Genomic DNA, 23,248 nt, shown 5'->3' on the forward strand with positions numbered 1-23,248 from the left:
CGACTTGTACTTTTAAGTAAAGTTAGTATGTGTTTTTTTCTTCAAGAAAGCCGCTCATTTGATTTTGAGACCTGTTGCAACGTTGTGTTCAAAGTATGTTGATCGCAAATTACCTAAAAACCTGCAAACTTTCATAATTTATTTCTGTGAAAATCTCTATTATTAGGCCTATGCCTAACTACGTGAAAAGATCTGGTGCAGATGCAGGATGTGGGGGTGTGAGAGAGTCTGCGCGATCCTACCACGTGAACATCTTCTAGGCCTATATCCACCAAAACTGCTGGTATTAATGTTAGCTAATGTTTGAAATGGCGCTGATCAACCGACAAAATTAAAAATGCTAAAGGCTGCTAAACCAAATTTGTATACTGTAATGGGAAATGATATTATAAATCACACATTTTATATTTATGATCATTACTGTTTTATTACAGATAGGACTACAAATAGAAAAAACAACGTGGTATACAGAAGAGTAAATTCTAAAAAGGGATGATACATCATAATTTTATAGCTGATGCATTAACTGTTACAGCCCATCATGCTGCTAATTCATGTGCGCGCAATTACTTCACAGATAACAAGCTGTGAGCAGACTTCACTTAGCCTATGTCACTTCAACTGGTGGTTGCAAAAGTGGCAATATTATTCCTCTCAGATAACATCAATAGAATTTTCTTCCTTTAATGATCTTGTTCATGTAGTTGACACATTTCTTGCCATTTTTGATCTAAGAGTAAGAGGACATCAGCGAAACCTCGCCGAAAGCGATGAATGGATTTTCATTCTTTTTGGATGATTTCAGATCTTAATTCATTTCTCTTTTCTTTTCTATAACTCTTCTACGAGGTCGTCCCTCTTATTTTCTCTCCTAGCATTTCACCCTTAAACTTTAAAATAATAATATAAACCATTTAACTCATATACCTTATCTCTTTATATACTAATAAAGAAATTATTAGGTATATAGACATAGGGCGTCGCATCGATAATATAATGTTAACTGTTTCATGTACAGTTTTTATTGTACGTTGGAAAATACATTATGATTTTGATGACATTTATGATGTGTTCTAGACTAGTAGAAGCGTTTTTAATAATGATTTGTTTAAACTATTACCTTTTTATGACGTGTACCATGGACAAATTTCCATACTCGGATTTTATCAATTGTTGCAGAACACAATGAAAAGTCAAGCAATAAAAAGACAGTATAAAACGGTAATGCATGAATAAATACTTTATATTTATACGGTACTACCTAATTTTATATTGCTTGTACAAGTTACAAAAAATTCTCCAGATCTACCCAGATTGTTTTTGTTAGAACGGTATATAGTGTATGCATTTCAAATGGACGGGTTTAGGATATATCTGAAAATTGTAATTTTGTTAAATCTACTATGTATGACTTTGGTAGAATCAGACGGTACCAACATAAACGAAGAGAACCTCACACTTCATATGGTTAATCTGGTAAGTAATTTATAGGTCTAGGCTTTGATTTCACACTCGCTAGAGTTAAGCATGCATAGAACGGATTTATACCATGGCGGAACTAAATAATTCGTTTCCGATCGCAGTTATCCAAAGTTCTCATGTGTGATCGGTTAATTCTCTACCTCCGTGTTTTTAGTCGCGTCTAACGCGACTCTACAGCTCACTATGTCGGCCGGTTGGTCGGCAAACACTAATTTCAGCACGCGACTGCAGCCATGTATATGGCCTTGTTTATTATAGCATTCAGAGGTAAATCCTGTATAATTTTGGACGTAGTACTGTATATAAAAACATAATGGTAGGCCTATAATAATTATAGCAGACTTAATAAAGAACACCATAGAGCTACAGTATAACATTAGCTTCTTGATCACACTATGGATTTTTCTCACCCTGCAATATTGAAGAAAGAGACCTTAACAATTATAAGGGAAAAGAAGTTGCTTTTTAATTACAGGTCTCCCTCCAATTAAAGACTCCTTCTAATTAGAGACCAAAGGCCACGATTTTGGTAGACCTACATAACAGAGAGAGCTGTCACAATGACAATAGGAAGTTATAGAGGAATCTAGTCTTATAAGTTCGGGAATGTCCCGGACTAAGTAACTAAACATTTTCTTTAAAATTAAACTTTTAAAATTAATGCATTGACCATTTGAAGAAGCACTGCACATGGATAGGAGGCCAGACAACTCAACCCGATTACATTTACCCTCACTCTTTTGGAGAAGAAAGAACCCCATTCTGACGTTTAATTTAAAGATCACTAAGTGCCGATCTTTAGGATTCTAAGTAGAGACCAAAGCTACTAAACACCGTACTAAAATATGTTCATTGTGCCTTTTGTTAATTTTGCTGAAGATATTCAGGCATGGTGAAAGAACACCAGTCAGACCATATCCCAGTGATGCCTACGGACCGGAAAAATGGAGTCAAGGTCTTGGACAGCTAACCCATGTAAGTATTGATGTTCATATTATTGTATTGATTGTATATAAGTATTGATGTTCATATATAATTAAATAGATTCTCAAAAAATAATTAAATAGATTCTTAAATATATATATGAGGATCATTTGTATCGAATGAACTTTGGCTGTCAAGATATGTACGGTAATTATTGTAAACTTTTGGAATAAACCATCAATTTAACTATAAAATAGAAAATATTAATGCTTAATGATTATATTTAGAGAGCGCGATACCAACTTCATATTAAAGAAAAATCAGAAATTCTTGCAATTCAACGAATACAAACATAGGCCTACATTATTTGCATTTTCGTGTTTTTGTTTTTAAGTATTTTTAATCTATAGGTTATTTTATGTCCTTCAAGGTTTTAATTTGTTTCACTTGACTAATACAGTTAATGCGTTTAAACAATGGTTTGTATTTTTATGCAAATAATATTTCTCTTTCAGAAAGGTCAACGTGAAATGTATAAATTGGGAACTTTTCTAAGAAATAAATACGATTTCTTTCTTGACCAAAGTTTCAATGAAAATCAAATATATGTTCGATCTACTAATTTTGAACGAACTATTGATTCAGCTAACTGGACATTGAAGGGCTTGTATCCAAACGAAACCAACCGATGGCTCAATGATATCTATGTACCAGAAGGAGACGACATTGTAAGTAGGAAAACTTGATTTATTTCTCAATATAATGGCAGTGTATAATGTGTATATTATTAGATATTGGTTATATATTATTCAAACCAACAAAAGTATATTTCTTTCAAAGTGTTTACAAATTAGAAAAATAGAGAGAAATGAAAACAGTTGGGCTAATGTAAAGAATCTTCTTTTTTTCAATGGCTTATGGTTATATATGGGTTGCACATGATAAATAGAGTTTTATAAATAAGTTTAAATTACCTTTAAGAGATATTGAAAGACAATAAAATTGGTTCATTTCTAGATTTAATGTTTTTTAAAAAAAAAGAATACATTTTAACAAGATATATTAAGAATTTAAAATAAAAACAAATTATAACTAAGTTTAGATTAGGTGTCATTGACCTCAAAATTGAAAAAAGACGATGGACAAGAAAAAAATAATAATTGAGTAGAAAACGAGTTATATATAAAATAATTTAAGAAAACAATTACTTCCATCTGTTTAATGTTTGTAATATTTATTGCTCTGTCATATGTCATTTCTCAAAAAATCTCAAAGCCACAAAAAACACAAACAATTTAATATTATATCAAAATAATACTTATAAAACCTATATTTTGCACTACAAAATTAAAATATATAAATGTACTATTTAAATACGATTAAATTGCAAAATTATTTTTATATATTTATAACATTGTCATCACTTACATACAAAAATATTATTTAATTACAAAATTTCCACACGGTTCCTTAAGTATTTTTTTTATTGCCTTTTAAAATGTTATGGTCGGAAATATTTTTTATATGACGTGGTAAACGATTCTAACAGTAAGTTGACAAATTTATTTTATTAATGTCAAGCAAACAAAAACCCGATATATTTTAATCTTTCTAAATTCATTTACGTTGCTTTAATCTTATAAAAAGAGAAAGAACTAGGCCTATTTAACACACACATTAGCTTATTTTATTGTAAATTATTTATATTATTGTATTCGAGCCAATGGCCTATGTATATAATAAATGTCCTAGGCAACGTCCCTAGAAAGAAAAAAGAAAACAGTATGAAGATAATGAATAAATAAATTAATTAGTAAGAAATTACTTTCATTTTAAATTATCAAACCCCGGTCTACACTACATAGTTTGCACACTCCGAGTTTGAAAAGACAAGTTGTCTAAAGTTTGTAACTCAGTTGAAAAACTTTGGAATAGAATACTAGTTTGCATACATTAGAGGCCGAAGTTCCTCTGTAAACTTGGCAAATCAGAGCTTAGTCATTTGAACCTTCAGATGAAAACAAGTCTTTATATAACATCAACTGGGTAGCCAGGAACTATAACATACCTTCAACAGTGGCAAACTCGGAGGTTGCAAGCAAAACGTTTTGCAAGATTTGTTGGTGTACACAGCCTTTTCATAATCTACACATTACCATATATGTATATTAAAAAAAATGTGTGACCATTTCAAATTTCATTATTACAAGCTCTTGGACTTCCTTTTAAAAATGTCTCTTTCATATTACCAGCTTCGCTTCCCCAACTTGAATTGAAGACAAAATATACATGTTGTGTGTGAACAGATGCTTATTTTGAGGTCACTGATTATAGCAAATCCTAAAGTGATTACAATATACTGCTAGTAAATGTATTATTGCGAATACTCTTCTTTCTGATGTATATCCTTTCCGAGGCCGAGAACAAAAATGAAGGGCCGAATCCCGTTAACCATGTCCGTCAATGCAAATTGCACGGTAGCAAACTTATGATTCTGTGCAATTTTGTTGACATTTCGATTTTTCGTTGCAGCTATTTCCAGTCGCCTATGTGTGCAGTTATTATAAGTCGTGGCCGTGGCCCGAACAAATAAAGAGGAGAAAACACTTGGTTTCTTTCCTTCAGTGCGATTTTATTAGTTTCGTATATATTGTACTTCAGCATCAAATCATTACATAGGCATAAGTCATTTCAGGTACAAGAATTCGAGATTCAAGATATAAGATTCAAGCCCTGCAAAATACGAATAACAAATAACAATTGCCACTGTATCTAACAGTCAATTATAACAATAAGTAATAATGTAATAACACTAATACAACAACGAACAATCACAATATAATAGTACCTCAAGTTATCAACACCAACGTATGTATGACACAGCATCAACTCGTGATAACAAGATAACAACTCCTGATTATTATACTTCCGACTGAGCAAAACTAAGATAAATATTGTAAATGCAAGTTTCATTAATTGTAAGCATGATTATAGTTAACATATGGTAAATCAGTTGCTTATACATATACAAGTTAAGCTTAGTACTTACAAAATAAGAACATATCAATAGCTTAAACAAACTCTCAACCAAAACTGTAGTAACATAGCGAGAGCCAACAAAACGAACAAAAGACCCGCTCTGCTTACGCACGGTCTTTTATCACACAGTGTCACCTGTATTCCAATTACAGAATGACTACGCAGCGCCCTCAATACTCAATTCATCACATTACCAGCTTCGCTTCCCCAACTTGAATTGAAGAAAAAATATACATGTTGTGTGTGAACAGATGCTTATTTTGAGGTCACTGATTATAGCAAATCCTAAAGTGATTACAATATACTGCTAGTAAATGTATTATTGCGAATACTCTTCTTTCTGATGTATATCCTTTCCGAGGCCGAGAACAAAAATGAAGGGCCGAATCCCGTTAACCATGTCCGTCAATGCAAATTGCACGGTAGCAAACTTATGATTCTGTGCAATTTTGTTGACATTTCGATTTTTCGTTGCAGCTAGTTCCAGACGCCTATGTGTGCAGTTATTATAAGAAACTGTTCGCAAAGGTTAAACAATCGTATGAATATAAACAGTTTATAATAGACAATCAAGTAAGTGTAGATTTCTTCTAAATTTATTTATTATCTGTATTTTCCATTTATTTATTTTGTAATTAGTACTAAGACTGGGTAGTAGTAACAAAAAATAAAATGGTCACATTTTTTTCATTTCTTTTACATTGATATAGGCCTACACTGTATTCATTCAATACAAACAAAATAAGCATTTTAAAACATTTTCTTCAAAAGTTATAGCGATATCCTCGCTCTCCCCTATAAGTAAATCAAAAGAGTTGTGAAAGGGGAAGAAAAGGAATTCAACAACTGTTTTCTTCTGTTTTGTAGGAGTTTTTGAAATACATAAACGAAGAAGCAGAATACAACTATAGCTCTTTAAGTCGTATGGCTGGTAAATGCTATGACTTTAATGATGGAATCACAATAGAGGTAAATATACTTTATCGAATGTATGCAAATTAAAAAATAGCATCTGGTGCGCTAATGAATGATTTATTAAAGACAAACACCTGGAAAATAATGATGGATTAATGATAAATGAATACAAAAATTGATACGGTAGTGAATATTTCTCATTATTATATAAAAAGGAAATCTACATAATAAGGCTGCCTAAATAATATAATACTTTATATAAAACATGAGCAAACCTGAGATGGTAAAAATGCAGATTGACATGATTATTGAAATAGGGCCTACAGTATAACAGAATATTTAGAATGTTGTTTAATTAATTTGAAACGTGATAATGAACAAATAGTGTTATTTTTATGATTAATGTACGCCTCTTTTGTAACATACAGATTTCGCATAACCTCACTCAACCTCAGTGGATAACCGATGAAATAGTTGCTAAATCCTCTGAAATTGCTGTGCATTATTTACACTTTTTATTTGATGGCAATATAGACATCTGTAGGTTGAAGGGTGGTAAGTTTATTTCTATATTAATATTCAACTCTAGCCGTTACGCGTCCAATAAGCATCTTCGTCGTATCCGCCAAATATTGGCATATAGCTACCTTTATCATATAATAGATGCCTTTAATTCTACAGGCTATAACCGTAAAATATATACGAGAATTAACGAATGTGGTCTAAAAAACAAATTTTGCCAAAAAAAAAATGCCGTACTTCTCTCATAGCCGAATGAAAGCGGAATTAAAAGGGTCACATTTCACGTTAGTACTGTCATAACATAGATTCATTAGTCCCTTTGTGTCACTTTATTTAAATGGTAATGTTATGTATACATTATGACAAACACGCTACTTCAAGTACAGGGCTCTGGACTGAAAACGATCCTGGCATTGTGTACCCAACATTTTAGTGAAAACCATATGCATAACAGTTTTTAAAATGTTTCTATACAACGCTATTTCGTTCATGGAGACATCATTGCATTTATTACCGGTACCTTTTTTTTGCTCATAAGGTCCTATTGTTCAGCTACTTTTAGGAAATATGGAGAAAAAACATTCCGCTCAACAATTTTACATGTATTCAGGAGTAAGTACAAATTATGTTTTTCTTCTAGAATGTTTACTCGGTGGTATATAAAGTTGGTTCGTACTTTCGGTACTGATTTTAACCACCTGATGTACTAATCAAATTGAGTTAGATAATTAGTTATTGACAATTAAAACGAATTTAGGTTCAACGATTTTCCCTAAATAGGGGTGTTTTCCGATCGTGGTATACACTGTCTAATGAATGTCCATCTTGAAAAATACCCGCACACAATAATACGAGGATGCTTCGCAATTACCTATGCCTTTACGATAATTGTTTTTAATAGCTGAAAACCTTGCCTTACAATAGGCGCGGCATATACTGTTTGTAACGTACAGTGTTGTGCAGGGCCGTACAGTAAAATTTGTACCGTAAAGTACTGTACGGTGCCATACTACGTTCTTGTCACAATCTCTTTTTAAACAAAAATAATATTGATCCGTCTCCGAGGAATGATGAATTGTCTTCTTCTTCTTCATCTTCTTCATATTTGGAGCCAACTTCATATGTGAAGACTCTGCTCCTCCAACTCTGTTTTGCTAGCTCTACTGTATTTGGTTGTGTATTATTATTCTATTTATAGTTATTCTTTTACAGAGAATTTCTATTTAGTTGTTTAGTCCATAAGCCGTCCATCTATCCATCCATCCATCCATCCATTGATTTTTATTTATGAGACATATCATTATACTTTGTATTTTTTCTCAGCATGATACAACTTTAGTTCCTTTAAGTATGGCCTTAGGAATATACGATGGCGCACCACCTCCAACCGCGACATGTTTAGGTGTTGAACTGTGGAATGATAGTCAAAAGTAAGTAGAACAACTACGTGAAACGGCACATGCGCAGCTAAGTGAAACCGTTCGTTTATTCATGTAGCTAAATAATATATACAGTAGTATTACAAAATTTGTTTTTGTAACATTATGGGAAACAAACATGATAGGCCTACTAGGATGATAGAGAGATTGTCTATTTGCTCTAATGTCATTACATGTCCTCCTATTTCATTTTTCTTATGCAACCGTAATTTAACCCAAGTTCAGTGGTTACATTTTGTTAGGTTAATAATTAAATTGGCGTGGTTAGGCCTAATGATTTGATTCATTTGGCTGATTTTTGTTATGTCAATGATTAATAAGACGTAACACAATGATTAATTTTCCCCCGGATGGTTTTAGAATGTTTCATTCTGAGTAACCAGTTCTGTAAAGCCTGCCTGTGGTTCAACAAGCACTTCTAAATAAATTATGTCATTTTATGTGCTCTTCACAATTTCATTTCATTACCGGTAATCTTTAAAAAAAATGAGTGATTAACTAGTAGAACACATATAAAAAAGGATTAAGATTATGGTGTTGACGTTAAATATATATTAAATAATTTACCAAATTTTATAGTGAGTACTACGTGAAGATATGGTACAGGAATGATAGCACGGTTGATCCTTATATCATGAGTTTACCTACTTGCACCGACTTGTGTCCATTAGATGAATTCAAACGAATATTAACCAATGTGTTACCTGGCGATATACGTGATGCTTGTAGGACACCGTTAGGTAAGATATAAAGAAATCATTTAAAATTCAAAAACAATTTTTTAAAAGATATATTGTCTCCCCGAAAAAATATTTTGTTTGAAAATGTTTTTCGTTGAATATGCCATTTTAAATGTCACATCATTATTAATAGTTATTCACTTTTACTAAAACTTGTAAGCAAAAAATAGTCAAATTGACTGGAAGTCAATGGGTTGTCCATGTTTAATTTAAATCTATAAACACCAATTGTGTTCGTTCATATGTTCTTTATGTATTGGTAGGCCTACCGTGTTTTAATGTAAGACCTATTTACGGTAACAATTTGTGTCTTTGGATAACCCACAAATATTTCAAGAACAGCCTCAATGATATTACTCTACTAACTACTGAAGTTTTCAATATCAATCGTTCGCCAGGCCCGCCCAAAGTACAACAACAACAAAATTATAATCTGGAACGTCTATGACTTTGAATGCTCGTTATATCCCCTCCCATTCAAAACATATCTCGATCCGCCAAATATGTCGAGGTGTACAAATGACCTAATCACGCAGTTATACACATTACTTTCTTTGTTTTATATAACAAATTGTCTTTGTTTTGTATTTCAGAAAATTATAGTTTGTTTGTGGCAATAATGGTAGCTTGCTTATTCTTCTGTTGTCTCATCGTTATGTATGTTATAACAAGAAAACCAAACCATAAATCAATCGATGAATCAACAGAATATCAAGAGTTGATACCAGCACAGGTGCCATAAAGGTTTTAAGCTAAATTTAACAAAAAAAAGGTATGCATGCATGCATGTTGAGTCAGTATAACATCGGTACCATTATTTTATACATCAGACTAACATTTATGAGGAATGATTGATAATCAAGTTATTTTCAACTGAACATTTTTGTTAGATAACATTGGCCATCATAACAATGATTGAATGAATCGGTTTCCTGCATTATGTTACACATACTTACATACTTTTCTAGATATGCCTACTTTTTATACTGTAGATATTTATTATTACCTCATTCTTGATATAGGGTAAACACGTTATACGTTACATATGTCTATCAAGGCCTTGCAGCTCCTAAGTAAGGTTAATCCTATTTGATCTGCTTTTAAATAATTATATTACCCTTGTAAATACAAGGGCTGAGAAAAATTGAGTATAAACTCAATGAATGTTCCCCTGCACGGAAATCTTTAGTAAAAGGCGAAAGATTTATGCGTGATGCAGAGAAACCAGAGTAACGATATGAGAATGCTTGGTACAATAAGTATATCAAAGGAACTCGCCAAATATTGGTGTCAATTTGTAATTTTCCATTTTCAGCATTTTTTATATATTTCTCTGTAAAATATTATTGTATATTTTGTGATTGAGGTTAAAATATTAAAAAAATTAATTAACAATTTATTTTTAAAAAAGGTCAAGTTTTATCTGATAATTATTATTAACTTAACTACCTCTAATGAATATTATTAGTTATCCGCTTGGTAGAGCGGATAACTCCTTGTTATTGTATGGGATCAATATTTTTTGGTTATCCGCAACTTAGTTGCGGATAACCCATGTGATTGTAAATATCTTTTTTAGTTATCCGCTTGGTATACCAAGCGGATAACTCCTTGTTATTGTATGAGATCAATATTTTTTTTCTGTATTATTAGTTATCCGCTTGGTATACCAAGCGGATAACTCCTTGTTATTGTATGAGATCAATATTTTTGGTTATCCGCAACTTAGAAGTTGCGGATAACCCTTGTGATTGTAAATATCTTTTTTTTTTTTCATCTTCTTTGTTCTTCTTTCTTTCCCGGAATTTTGTTGCATGCATATCTCTCATCCTTGTCAACATAACATTGTATAACTTTGTCAAAAGATTGACCTGTAGCTGTAGATGTGCAAGAAACTTCGTTATATGACGTTAGAGTCGCACAGCGTAAGTTACGCGCAATTTTATGAATTTCAATGATTGATCATAGATTATAAACCAAAAGTCATTTTGTATTGACACTTGGTGAAAATTTAAGTCATATCATGGGAAAACTTTCTATGGATTAAAAATAGCATGTTACACGAGAAGTTACGCGCGCACGCGCATTTAAAATTTCAAAATGCGCAAAATTAATTTCTAATCAACTTTCTACGCTGATCATGACATTTTGAACATGTCAAAAATTCCCACGCGCGCGAAAAAAACTACGCGTAAGGTGCGCACGGAGCATGAAAATCATGTGTTTTTTTCTTGAATTATGATTTTACAGCCTTTCTTAGTCATTTTAAAAAAGATTTACATCATTTCAAATTAAAATGACGTCATACAAACACGTTGATTTAGACCATTTGCGCGCGTTTTAGTTGCAAAAGTGACAACATATTGTCAAAATTAAGCCTATTTTTAATCTATTATAGCTCCTCAGGATCATCCACGACCCCCAATTTTTTAAATTTAATATGAAACCAGATATGTTGTAGATATGAATTCATGCAGAACCTTTACCACTCGGATGTTATGACGTCATCGTATGGCCACACGAATGTAAAATATAGGATTTTTTACTCTTTCGTTATTGCTCATCAAATTCAACAAAGCGCTTCTCGGTTATAGGTATTCCATTTCCCCCGAAATTTTAATATTGTCTACGTTAATCAACTATCTTTCGCATGAATTAAAAATATTTTAATTTTTATGACGTCATCATGTCTAAAAACGTAAATAACGTGGGTCACTTATTTTCATCTTTACAGTAAATTTCAATCTGTTATAGCTCGTCAGAATAAAAAGTGATAATCATGATTAAAACGTTTTCTGAAAGCTATTGGATTGTAGATACGAATTGATGTGAATATTTTGCCAATCAGATGTTGTGACGTCATCATATGGCCAGTTGAATTAAAAAAGTCATATTTTCATCTCCTGCGTAAAAGTTCATTGCGTTTAAACGAGAGCGCATCTCACTTTTACGTGCCCAACATTCTTCAAATTTATTTTAATGTAAATTTTTAGATAATTATCTTCTAAAATTGTTATCTTTATATGTCAATTTGATGACGTCATCGTGTTAAAAATTGGATTTAAAAGATGGGTCTCGTAATTTTGTCTATGCTACACTGTATATAACATATACAGTTTATTCTGTAAAATACTGTAATATGGTGTATGCTACATAATAGGTACAATTCAGCACTGTAAACATATTTATTTCATGTCATAGGATGCATAATAATTGTCGAGGTTCATATAGTTAAGTATGTGCATGTTGCGTTTGCGCGGATAACCCGAACTCGTCAAAGTGACGAGTTCAAATCTAGTTTTTCTGTATTATTCTTCTTTCCTTCCTTCCTTTTTGTGAGTCGTGTTTCTCTAAAATATGTAAACATAACATTTCATAACTTTGACAACATATGGGCATTTACGTGAAGTTGTGCACCTCCTATTTTTGAATGACGTCATAGTTGCGCAACGTGACTTACGCGCAATTTTATGAATTTCAATGATTGATTATAGATTAAAAGCCAAAAGTCATTTAGTATTGACACTTTGACAAAATTTAAGTCATATCAGGGGCAAACTTTCTACGGATTAAAAATGGCATGTTTCACAAGAAGTTACGCGCGCACGCGCATTTAAAATTTCAAAATGCGCAAAATTAATTTCTAATCAACTTTTTATGCGTTTCTTGTCATTTTGAGCATGTCAAAAATTCCCACGGGCGCGCAATTTTTTACGCACGCGGTGCGCACGTAGCGTTAAAAACATATTTTTTTCTCTTGAATTATATTTTTCAAGTCTTTCCTAGTAATTTTGAAAACAATTTAGACCTTTTCCAGTTTAAATAACGCCATACGAACACGTTGAATAAGACAATTCGTGCGCGTTTTTTATGAAAAAGCTTAAAAAATCGTCAAAATTATGTCTTTTTTTAAACAGTCATAGTTTCTAAAGTAAACCGTGAACCGTTTATTTTTATTACAAAATCTAGAAGTTGATGAGTTGTAGATATCGGATCATGCATCGATAAGGCTAAAAAAACATTGTGACGTCATCGTATGGCCACACGAATGTAAAATATAGGATTTTTGTCTCTTTCGTTATTGCTCATCACATTCAATAGAGCGCATCACGCTTATCTGTATTCCTTTTTCTCCTAAATTTATATATTGTGTAGGTCAATCAACTTTCTTTAGCATGAGATAAAAATATTTTAATTTTTATGACGTCATCATGCCTAAAAATTTTAATTACGTGGGTCATTAATTTCATCTTTACAGTAAATTTTAATCTGTAATAGCTCGTAAGAATAAAATGTGATAATCACGATTAAAACTTTTTCTGGAAGCTATTGGATTGTAGATACGAATTCATGTAAACATTTTGCCAATCGGATGTTGTGACGTCATCATATGGCCAGTTGAATAAAAAAAGTCGTATTTTCATATTTTGCGTAATAGTTCATCACATTTAAAAGGGTGCGCATCTATATTTTACGTATTCAAATTACTTCTACACGTTAATATGTTGTTCCTGAGATAATTTCCTTCAGAAATTGCTATTTAAGTGTTTCATTTTGATACCGTCGCCATGTTAAAAATTGGAATAAATGGCGGGTCCCGTAATTTCACCTATTCTACACTGTATGTAATATGTATACAGATTATACTGTTTGCATGTATATACTATATGACACAAATTGACAGAATTCAGCACTAACAGCATATCATATTCTTCAGTTCTTGTCATAATGCCATAATCTTTATCTGTGTGCAATATTCCAACGTATGACGTGCACGTGGCGTTTGTCGTTGTGCGGATAACTAACTCGTCAAAGTGACGAGTTTCATGTCTAGTTAGTTATCCGCTTGGTATACCAAGCGGATAACTCCTTGTAATTGTATGAGATCAATATTTTTTTTCTGTATTATTCTTCTTTCCTTCCTTCCTTTTTGTGAGTCGTGTTCCTCTAAAATGTGTAAACATAACATTTCATAACTTTGACAACATATGGGCATTTACGTGAAGTTGTGCACCTCCTATTTTTGAATGACGTCATAGTTGCGCAACGTGACTTATGCGCAATTTTATGAATTTCAATGATTGATCATAGATTAAAAACCAAAAGTCATTTAGTATTGACACTTTGACAAAATTTAAGTCATATCAGGGGCAAACTTTCTACGGATTAAAAATGGCATGTTTCACAAGAAGTTACGCGCGCACGCGCATTTAAAATTTCAAAATGCGCAAAATTAATTTCTGATCAACTTTTTACGCGTTTCTTGTCATTTTGAGCATGTCAAAAATTCCCACGGGCGCGCAATTTTTTATGCGCGCGGTGCGCACATAGCGTTAAAAACATATTTTTTTCTCTTGAATTATATTTTTCAAGCCTTTCCCAGTGATTTTGAAAACAATTTAGACCTTTTCCAGTTTAAATAACGCCATACGAACACGTTGAATTAGACAATTCGTGCGCGTTTTTTATGAAAAAGCTTAAAAAATCGTCAAAATTATGTCTTTTTTTAAACAGTCATAGTTTCTAAAGTAAACCGTTAACCGTTTATTTTTATTACAAAATCTAGAAGTTGATGAGTTGTAGATATCGGATCATGCATCAATAAGGCTAAAAAAACATTGTGACGTCATCGTATGGCCACACGAATGTAAAATATAGGATTTTTGTCTCTTTCGTTATTGCTCATCACATTCAATGGAGCGCATCGCGCTTATCTGTATTCCTTTTTCTCCTACATTTATATATTGTGTAGGTCAATCAACTTTCTTTAGCATGAGATAAAAATATTTTAATTTTTATGACGTCATCATGCCTAAAAATTTTAATTACGTGGGTCATTAATTTCATCTTTACAGTAAATTTTAATCTGTAATAGCTCGTAAGAATAAAATGTGATAATCACGATTAAAACGTTTTCTGGAAGCTATTGAATTGTAGATACGAATTCATGTAAACATTTTGCCAATCGGATGTTGTGACGTCATCATATGGCCAGTTGAATAAAAAAAGTCGTATTTTCATATTTTGCGTAATAGTTCATCACATTTAAAAGGGTGCGCATCTATATTTTACGTATTCAAATTTCTTCTACACGTTAATATGTTGTTCCTGAGATAATTTCCTTCTGAAATTGCTATCTAAGTGTTTCATTTTGATACCGTCGCCATGTTAAAAATTGGAATAAATGGCGGGTCCCGTAATTTCACCTATTCTACACTGTATGTAATATGTATATTATACTGTTTGCATGTATATACTATATGACACAAAATTCAGCACTAACAGCATGTCATATTCTTCAGTTCTTGTCATAATGCCATAATTTTTATCTGTGTGCAATATTCCAACGTATGACGTGCACGTGGCGTTTGTCGTGGTGCGGATAACTAACTCGTCAAAGTGACGAGTTTCATGTCTAGTTCTTCTTTCCTTCCTTCCTTTTTGTGAGTCGTGTTTCTCTAAAATGTGTAAACATAACATTTCATAACTTTGACAACATATGGGCATTTATGTGAAGTTGTGCACCTCCTATTTTTGAATGACGTCATAGTTGCGCAACGTGACTTACGCGCAATTTTATGAATTTCAATGATTGATCATAGATTAAAAACAAAAAGTCATTTAGTATTGACACTTTGACAAAATTTAAGTCATATCAGGGGCAAACTTTCTACGGATTTAAAATGGCATGTTTCACAAGAAGTTACGCGTGCACGCGCATTTAAAATTTCAAAATGCGCAAAATTAATTTCTAATCAACTTTTTACGCGTTTCTTGTCATTTTGAACATGTCAAAAATTCCCACGGGCGCGCAATTTTTTACGCGCGCGGTGCGCACGTAGCGTTAAAAACATATTTTTTTCTCTTGAATTATATTTTTCAAGCCTTTCCTAGTAATTTTGAAAACAATTTAGACCTTTTTCAGTTTAAATAACGCCATACGAACACGTTGAATTAGACAATTTGTGCGCGTTTTTTATGAAAAAGCTTAAAAAATCGTCAAAATTATGTCTTTTTTTAAACAGTCATAGTTTCTAAAGTAAACCGTTAACCGTTTATTTTTATTACAAAATCTAGAAGTTGATGAGTTGTAGATATCGGATCATGCATCAATAAGGCTAAAAAAACATTGTGACGTCATCGTATGGCCACACGAATGTAAAATATAGGATTTTTGTCTCTTTCGTTATTGCTCATCACATTCAATGGAGCGCATCACGCTTATCTGTATTCCTTTTTCTCCTACATTTATATATTGTGTAGGTCAATCAACTTTCTTTAGCATGAGATAAAAATATTTTAATTTTTATGACGTCATCATGCCTAAAAATTTTAATTACGTGGGTCATTAATTTCATCTTTACAGTAAATTTTAATCTGTAATAGCTCGTAAGAATAAAATGTGATAATCACGATTAAAACGTTTTCTGGAAGCTATTGGATTGTAGATACGAATTCATGTAAACATTTTGCCAATCGGATGTTGTGACGTCATCATATGGCCAGTTGAATAAAAAAAGTTGTATTTTCATATTTTGCGTAATAGTTCATCACATTTAAAAGGGTGCGCATCTATATTTTACGTATTCAAATTTCTTCTACACGTTAATATGTTGTTCCTGAGATAATTTCCTTCTGAAATTGCTATCTAAGTGTTTCATTTTGATACCGTCGCCATGTTAAAAATTGGAATAAATGGCGGGTCCCGTAATTTCACCTATTCTACACTGTATGTAATATGTATACAGCTTATACTGTTTGCATGTATATACTATATGACACAAAATTGACAGAATTCAGCACTAACAGCATATCATATTCTTCAGTTCTTGTCATAATGCCATAAACTTTATCTGTGTGCAATATTCCAACGTATGACGTGCACGTGGCGTTTGTCGTGGTGCGGATAACTAACTCGTCAAAGTGACGAGTTTCATGTCTAGTTTTCATCTTCTTCTTTGTTATTCTTCTTTCTTTCCCGGATTTTTGTGCGTCGCATATCCCCTATTGCTTGTGAACATAACTTTGTATAACTTTGTCATTATATGGACATTTACCTGAAGTTGTGCACCTCCATATTTTGAATGACGTCAGAGTTGCGCAAAGTGACTTACGCGCGATTTTATGAATTTCAATGATTGATCATAGGATAAAAAATAAAAGTCATTTTGTATTGACACTTGGTGAAAATTTAAGTCATATCAAGGGCAAACTTTCTATGGATTAAAAATGGCATGTTTTACAAGAAGTTACGCGCGCACGCGCATTTAAAGTTTCAAAATGCGAAAACATAATTTCTAATCAACTTTCTGCGCTGATCATGACATTTTAAGCATGTCAAAAATTCCCGCGCGCGCGAAAAATTTTACGCGTAAGGTGCGCACGGAGCATGAAAATCATGTGTTTTTTTCTTGAATTGTGATTTTCTAGCCTTTCCTAGTCATTTAAAAAAAGATTGACATCATTTCAAATTAAAATGACGTCATACGAACACGTTGATTTATACCATTTGCGCGCGTTTTAGTTGCAAAAGTGACAAAATATTGTCAAAATTTTGCCTATTTTTAATCTATTATAGCTCCTCAGGATCATCCACGACCCCCAATTTTTTTAATTTAATATGTAAGCAGATATGTTGTAGATATAAATTCATGCAGAATCTTTACCACTCGGATGTTACGACGTCATCGTATGGCCACACGAATGTAAAATATAGAATTTTGTACTCTTTCGTTATTGCTCATCACATTAAATAGAGCGCATCTCGCTTATACGTATTCCATTTCCTCAGATATTTTAATACTGTCTACGTCAATCAACTATCTTTCGCATGAATTAAAAATATTTTAATTTTTATGACGTCATCGTGCCTAAAAATGTAAATAACGTGGGTCACCTATTTTCATCTTTACAGTAAATTTCAATCTGTTATAGCTCGTCAGAATAAAAAGTGATAATCATGATTAAAATGTTTTCTGGAAGCTATTGGATTGTAGATACGAATTCATGTAAATATTTTGCCAATCAGATGTTGTGACGTCATCATATGGCCAGTTGAATTCAAAAAGTCACATTTACATCTCTTGCGTAAAAGTTCATTGCGTTTAAACGAGAGCGCATCTCACTTTTACGTGCCCAAAATTTTTCAAATTTGTATTAATGTAATTAATTAGATAATTATCTTCTAAAAAGTTATTTTATATGTCAATTTGATGACGTCATCGTGTTAATAATTGGATTAAAAAGATGGGTCTCGTAATTTCGTCTATGCTACACTGTATATAACATATACAGTGTATTCTGTAAACACTGTAATATGCTGTATGCTAAATATTAGGTACAATTCAGCACTGTAAACATATTTAATTCATGTCATAGGATGGCATAATAATTGTCGGCGTTCATATATTTTTAACGTATGTGCATGTTGCGTTTGCGCGGATAACCCGAACTCGTCAAAGTGACGAGTTCAAATCTAGTTTTCTGTATTATTCTTGGATCCTTCCTTCCTTTTTGTGAGTCGCGTTTCTCTAAAATGTGTAAACATAACATTTCATAACTTTGACAACATATGGGCATTTACGTGAAGTTGTGCACCTCCTATTTTTGAATGACGTCATAGTTGCGCAACGTGACTTACGCGCAATTTTATGAATTTCAATGATTGATTATAGATTAAAAACCAAAAGTCATTTAGTATTGACACTTTGACAAAATTTAAGTCATATCAGGGGCAAACTTTCTACGGATTAAAAATGGCATGTTTCACAAGAAGTTACGCGCGCACGCGCATTTAAAATTTCAAAATGCGCAAAATTAATTTCTAATCAACTTTTTATGCGTTTCTTGTCATTTTGAGCATGTCAAAAATTCCCACGGGCGCGCAATTTTTTACGCACGCGGTGCGCACGTAGCGTTAAAAACATATTTTTTTCTCTTGAATTATATTTTTCAAGTCTTTCCTAGTAATTTTGAAAACAATTTAGACCTTTTCCAGTTTAAATAACGCCATACGAACACGTTGAATTAGACAATTCGTGCGCGTTTTTTATGAAAAAGCTTAAAAAATCGTCAAAATTATGTCTTTTTTTAAACAGTCATAGTTTCTAAAGTAAACCGTGAACCGTTTATTTTTATTACAAAATCTAGAAGTTGATGAGTTGTAGATATCGGATCATGCATCCAGTGGGAAAGCCAGTCGACAAATCGTGTCAAATTTCGACTCGGAGAGGGCGCCCTACTTTTCTAATTTAGTTCAAAATTGCTAAATTTTAGGGTGTTGGAAAAACACAATATTTGTAAATTTAGCTGATTATCGGAAAAATATTGTTAGTGAAATAAATTCATAAATGGTTTTAATATATTGTCATGTAAAATTAAATGTATTTGAAGAAAACGATAATCTGTAATTTAACGGCAAAATCAACCAATGTCTATTTTCCGAAATTGTACCCTAGAAAATCGTTAAAATAAAATATTTAGAAAAATTGAACAGTCCTGAATTTAAAATCCCTGTTAGAAAAATTAATAATCTACAGAATACGATATTAAGATACAAAATTCGGTGGTTGGGATGCAGCTCCGACTATTCAAACTAAAGGTACCTCTATTTGTTCCATCGAAAACTAGCGAAACCGCCATTTTGTAAACACATCGTCATCGTATTTATGAATTTATTTATAGCGAACGATATACGCGATGTTTATAATTGTCCGCGTATAAGAATTCATATAAATAAATACATTCCAATACAACGTATATTATTACTTGTTTATTTATCACAATATACATTTTATTTGAGGAATATTTATCATAACTATTATAATAGCTTTTATACGAGTCCGAGGCCTAGCCCTATTTAGCGAGCGATTGTTCCAGGGGCGGAAAGTCACTTAGTGACGTTGTGATCGGGCGCGTCGAGCCTAGCTAATATTAATAATATGACCTGAAATAAGCGGCTAACAAGAACTGTTATATACTTGCTTACAATTGTTTTGTTATTGATGAACAAACAAGCAATTAGATTGAATAACAAATTATTTATTCATTTTTTTTGGTAAAAACATGTACAAACTAGCCTAGTACTAGACTGTATAATACAAACTAATAGTAATACAGTATTAATAAAATATAATATAGGCCTAACATACAATAAATATTTAATTTTTAAGGTCTACCACATGACAATAATAACATAATTTACAGAGTATAGTGTAGTAGGTTTGCATTCAACATAAAACATTTGTATTGTAATTCATCTAAATCCTCTGCAACATACATATATTTGTAATTCAACATTTTGTTTTAAATTATTAAATTATAGTTTGGGTAACTATGAGTGACAATGTCGGTAGGTACCGGTGTCATCTTTTTATCCACTTCACTCTCAATTTGAAGTCACAAAGACGAAGAACTCTGCATCATCAACGATTCCTGAAAGTGTCAGAAAAAATAATAAATATTATTAAATAAAAATGTTAATGTCTGGTTGTATATATAATTATTATATGATGGCCTAAAAAGTAAAATGGGGGCTGTATTTTATTATATTATTTAAATTACAGTATTTACTATTATTATTTATATAAATCTAGGCCTAGGCCTACTAGTAGCCTAGCTAGGCATCTATTGAGCCTAATAAATCAAATAATAAATGAAAAATAAAATAATAATATTAATACTGATTGAAAAAAAGTATTTTTGGTGGGGATCAGATCACCAGGCTAGGCCGGCCAGGACCAATGATACTCGTAATCAGTACAACTTAACGACTATAGAATCAGTATCAACACAGTACAACACACATCTCGCTATCGCCTATACTGACACACGTGTCTCGCGTTGCCGGAACCACGCTCACAGCTAGAAAATGTACCTACCTTTCGAGGCCTGAGAATACACCAACAAATTTTGAACAGGATAGAAATATATCATACTCGATTAAACTAATATTATTCTTGATAAAACAATTGATTATAATTTTTTTAATTTGTTGGGACGCACCTCCGACTATTCAGAAAATGAACAACAAAACAGTAGTCAAATCGTACCACATTTATAAATTTCACGAGTCCCGACTTCAGTCGCCGAATGTATTGTATTAGCTTCGGTTTTTTTAAAGGAAACCGATTGGTTATCCAATTATACTTATTAGGAAATGCTTTTACCATAATAGGTAATGTTGGGCGGTTCTTAAATATTCATGAGAGCTTAAAATAAAACAGCACTTATTTGCTAGGCGACGAAAAATCGTGGTTTCAGTTTTCAACGATAGGTGGCGCTTCAAAATCGTCAATGCGGAAGTAAGTCGATTTTACACGATTTAACGGTCAAAACGCGAAGTGGCTTTCCCACTGCATCGATAAGGCTAAAAAAACATTGTGACGTCATCGTATGGCCACACGAATGTAAAATATAGGATTTTTGTCTCTTTCGTTATTGCTCATCACATTCAATGGAGCGCATCACGCTTATCTGTATTCCTTTTTCTCCTAAATTTATATATTGTGTAGGTCAATCAACTTTCTTTAGCATGAGATAAAAATATTTTAATTTTTATGACGTCATCATGCCTAAAAATTTTAATTACGTGGGTCATTAATTTCATCTTTACAGTAAATTTTAATCTGTAATAGCTCGTAAGAATAAAATGTGATAATCACGATTAAAACGTTTTCTGGAAGCTATTGGATTGTAGATACGAATTCATGTAAACATTTTGCCAATCGGATGTTGTGACGTCATCATATGGCCAGTTGAATAAAAAAAGTCGTATTTTCATATTTTGCGTAATAGTTCATCACATTTAAAAGGGTGCGCATCTATATTTTACGTATTCAAATTTCTTCTACACGTTAATATGTTGTTCCTGAGATAATTTCCTCCAGAAATTGCTATTTAAGTGTTTCATTTTGATACCGTCGCCATGTTAAAAATTGGAATAAATGGCGGGTCCCGTAATTTCACCTATTCTACACTGTATGTAATATGTATACAGATTATACTCTTTGCATGTATATACTATATGACACAAATTGACAGAATTCAGCACTAACAGCATATCATATTCTTCAGTTCTTGTCATAATGCCATAATCTTTATCTGTGTGCAATATTCCAACGTATGACGTGCACGTGGCGTTTGTCGTTGTGCGGATAACTAACTCGTCAAAGTGACGAGTTTCATGTCTAGTTAAAAATGTCTATACACACCACACAAATTCACATTGGATTATTATTTCAGAGAATTTGAATAGCATGTATTATTGTTTGTTTTCAGAATTTATGTATTTGAACGTAAGGTTGGTAGCGATATTATAACTTACAGCAGTGAGGACGAAGACAAATCTAATCAGTTTGTACATGGCTGGTATACAGATGAATTCGTTAAAACTTCCAAGAGAGAACCCCACTTCTGATTTTTAGAAACATGCGTTGTAGTTTATTAGACCAATACATTTATTTTCGAATCATTACAAAGTGACCTTTCGTAAAATTGTATTGGTGACTAATGATTGTCATTATAATGTAGGTGTAGGCCTATTGAAAATCCAGTGAGATGTTGTATATAATTCTTTCTTAATTAGTTTAGTTTGGTAATGGTAAGATGTATGAATTTCAATTGCTTTTTACTTTATTTTTGACTGTAATTATAGTTATCATAAAGCCTATGTGTGTTTTTAATTTGCTTCTACACAGTTTTTAAAATTTATTTTAACACATTCTTGTCCCTATTGACCATTCATACTTGTTAAGGGAACTCCCTGAAATATTTATTGACTGAATTGTTTAGGTATCCGTATTAGATAATAGGCATAGCAAACTCCAAACCGACCAGTGATTTATCAATTCGAAAGAAAGGTATACGTCATTAATTCCATAATATTTGGAATAGGTTTGTTTTCAGATATCAAAAATCTCATTGAAAATGAATACTCATGTAATCAGCATACAGCTACAATGCAGTTTGAAATACGATTATTTATTTTATTTTGTGTTCATAAGCGACAAAAAAGTATTCAGGCCTATGTTGGAACTTAAACGTTTTTATGGATCTGTAATATCAGTTGGATCTGTTTTGATGTCTGCAAGAGAAATATTTCATTATATATAAGCCTGATATTTGCTCTCTTAATCAAAGAAACGAATTATTTAGCACATGCAGAAACAGAAGAAAATTCTTATTGAG

The 23,248-nt window shown here is 32.2% G+C and overlaps 1 protein-coding gene and 1 non-coding gene across 2 annotated transcripts; one reads left to right on the forward strand and one right to left on the reverse strand.

Annotated features, from left to right (window-relative positions):
• The first annotated feature begins 1,289 nt into the window (after positions 1-1,289).
• Positions 1,290-22,395, forward strand: LOC144845780 (prostatic acid phosphatase-like). The gene is made up of 11 exons (XM_078703217.1): positions 1,290-1,476; positions 2,362-2,457; positions 2,922-3,134; positions 5,923-6,018; positions 6,313-6,414; positions 6,789-6,915; positions 7,421-7,494; positions 8,206-8,312; positions 8,901-9,061; positions 9,655-9,833; positions 22,340-22,395. The coding sequence occupies exons 1-10, from the start codon at positions 1,354-1,356 to the stop codon at positions 9,801-9,803; spliced, it is 1,248 nt and encodes a 415-aa protein (XP_078559343.1). The 5' UTR covers positions 1,290-1,353; the 3' UTR covers positions 9,804-9,833; positions 22,340-22,395.
• LOC144854299 (U5 spliceosomal RNA) lies at positions 10,177-10,294 on the reverse strand. Its single transcript, XR_013614560.1, has one exon. It is a non-coding gene; the product is annotated as a U5 spliceosomal RNA (small nuclear RNA).
• Positions 22,396-23,248: the final 853 nt, after the last annotated feature.

The sequence above is a fragment of the Antedon bifida genome, chromosome 1 (assembly GCF_963402885.1).
Source record: "Antedon bifida chromosome 1, ecAntBifi1.1, whole genome shotgun sequence".
NCBI classification, from domain to species: Eukaryota; Metazoa; Echinodermata; class Crinoidea; order Comatulida; family Antedonidae; genus Antedon; species Antedon bifida.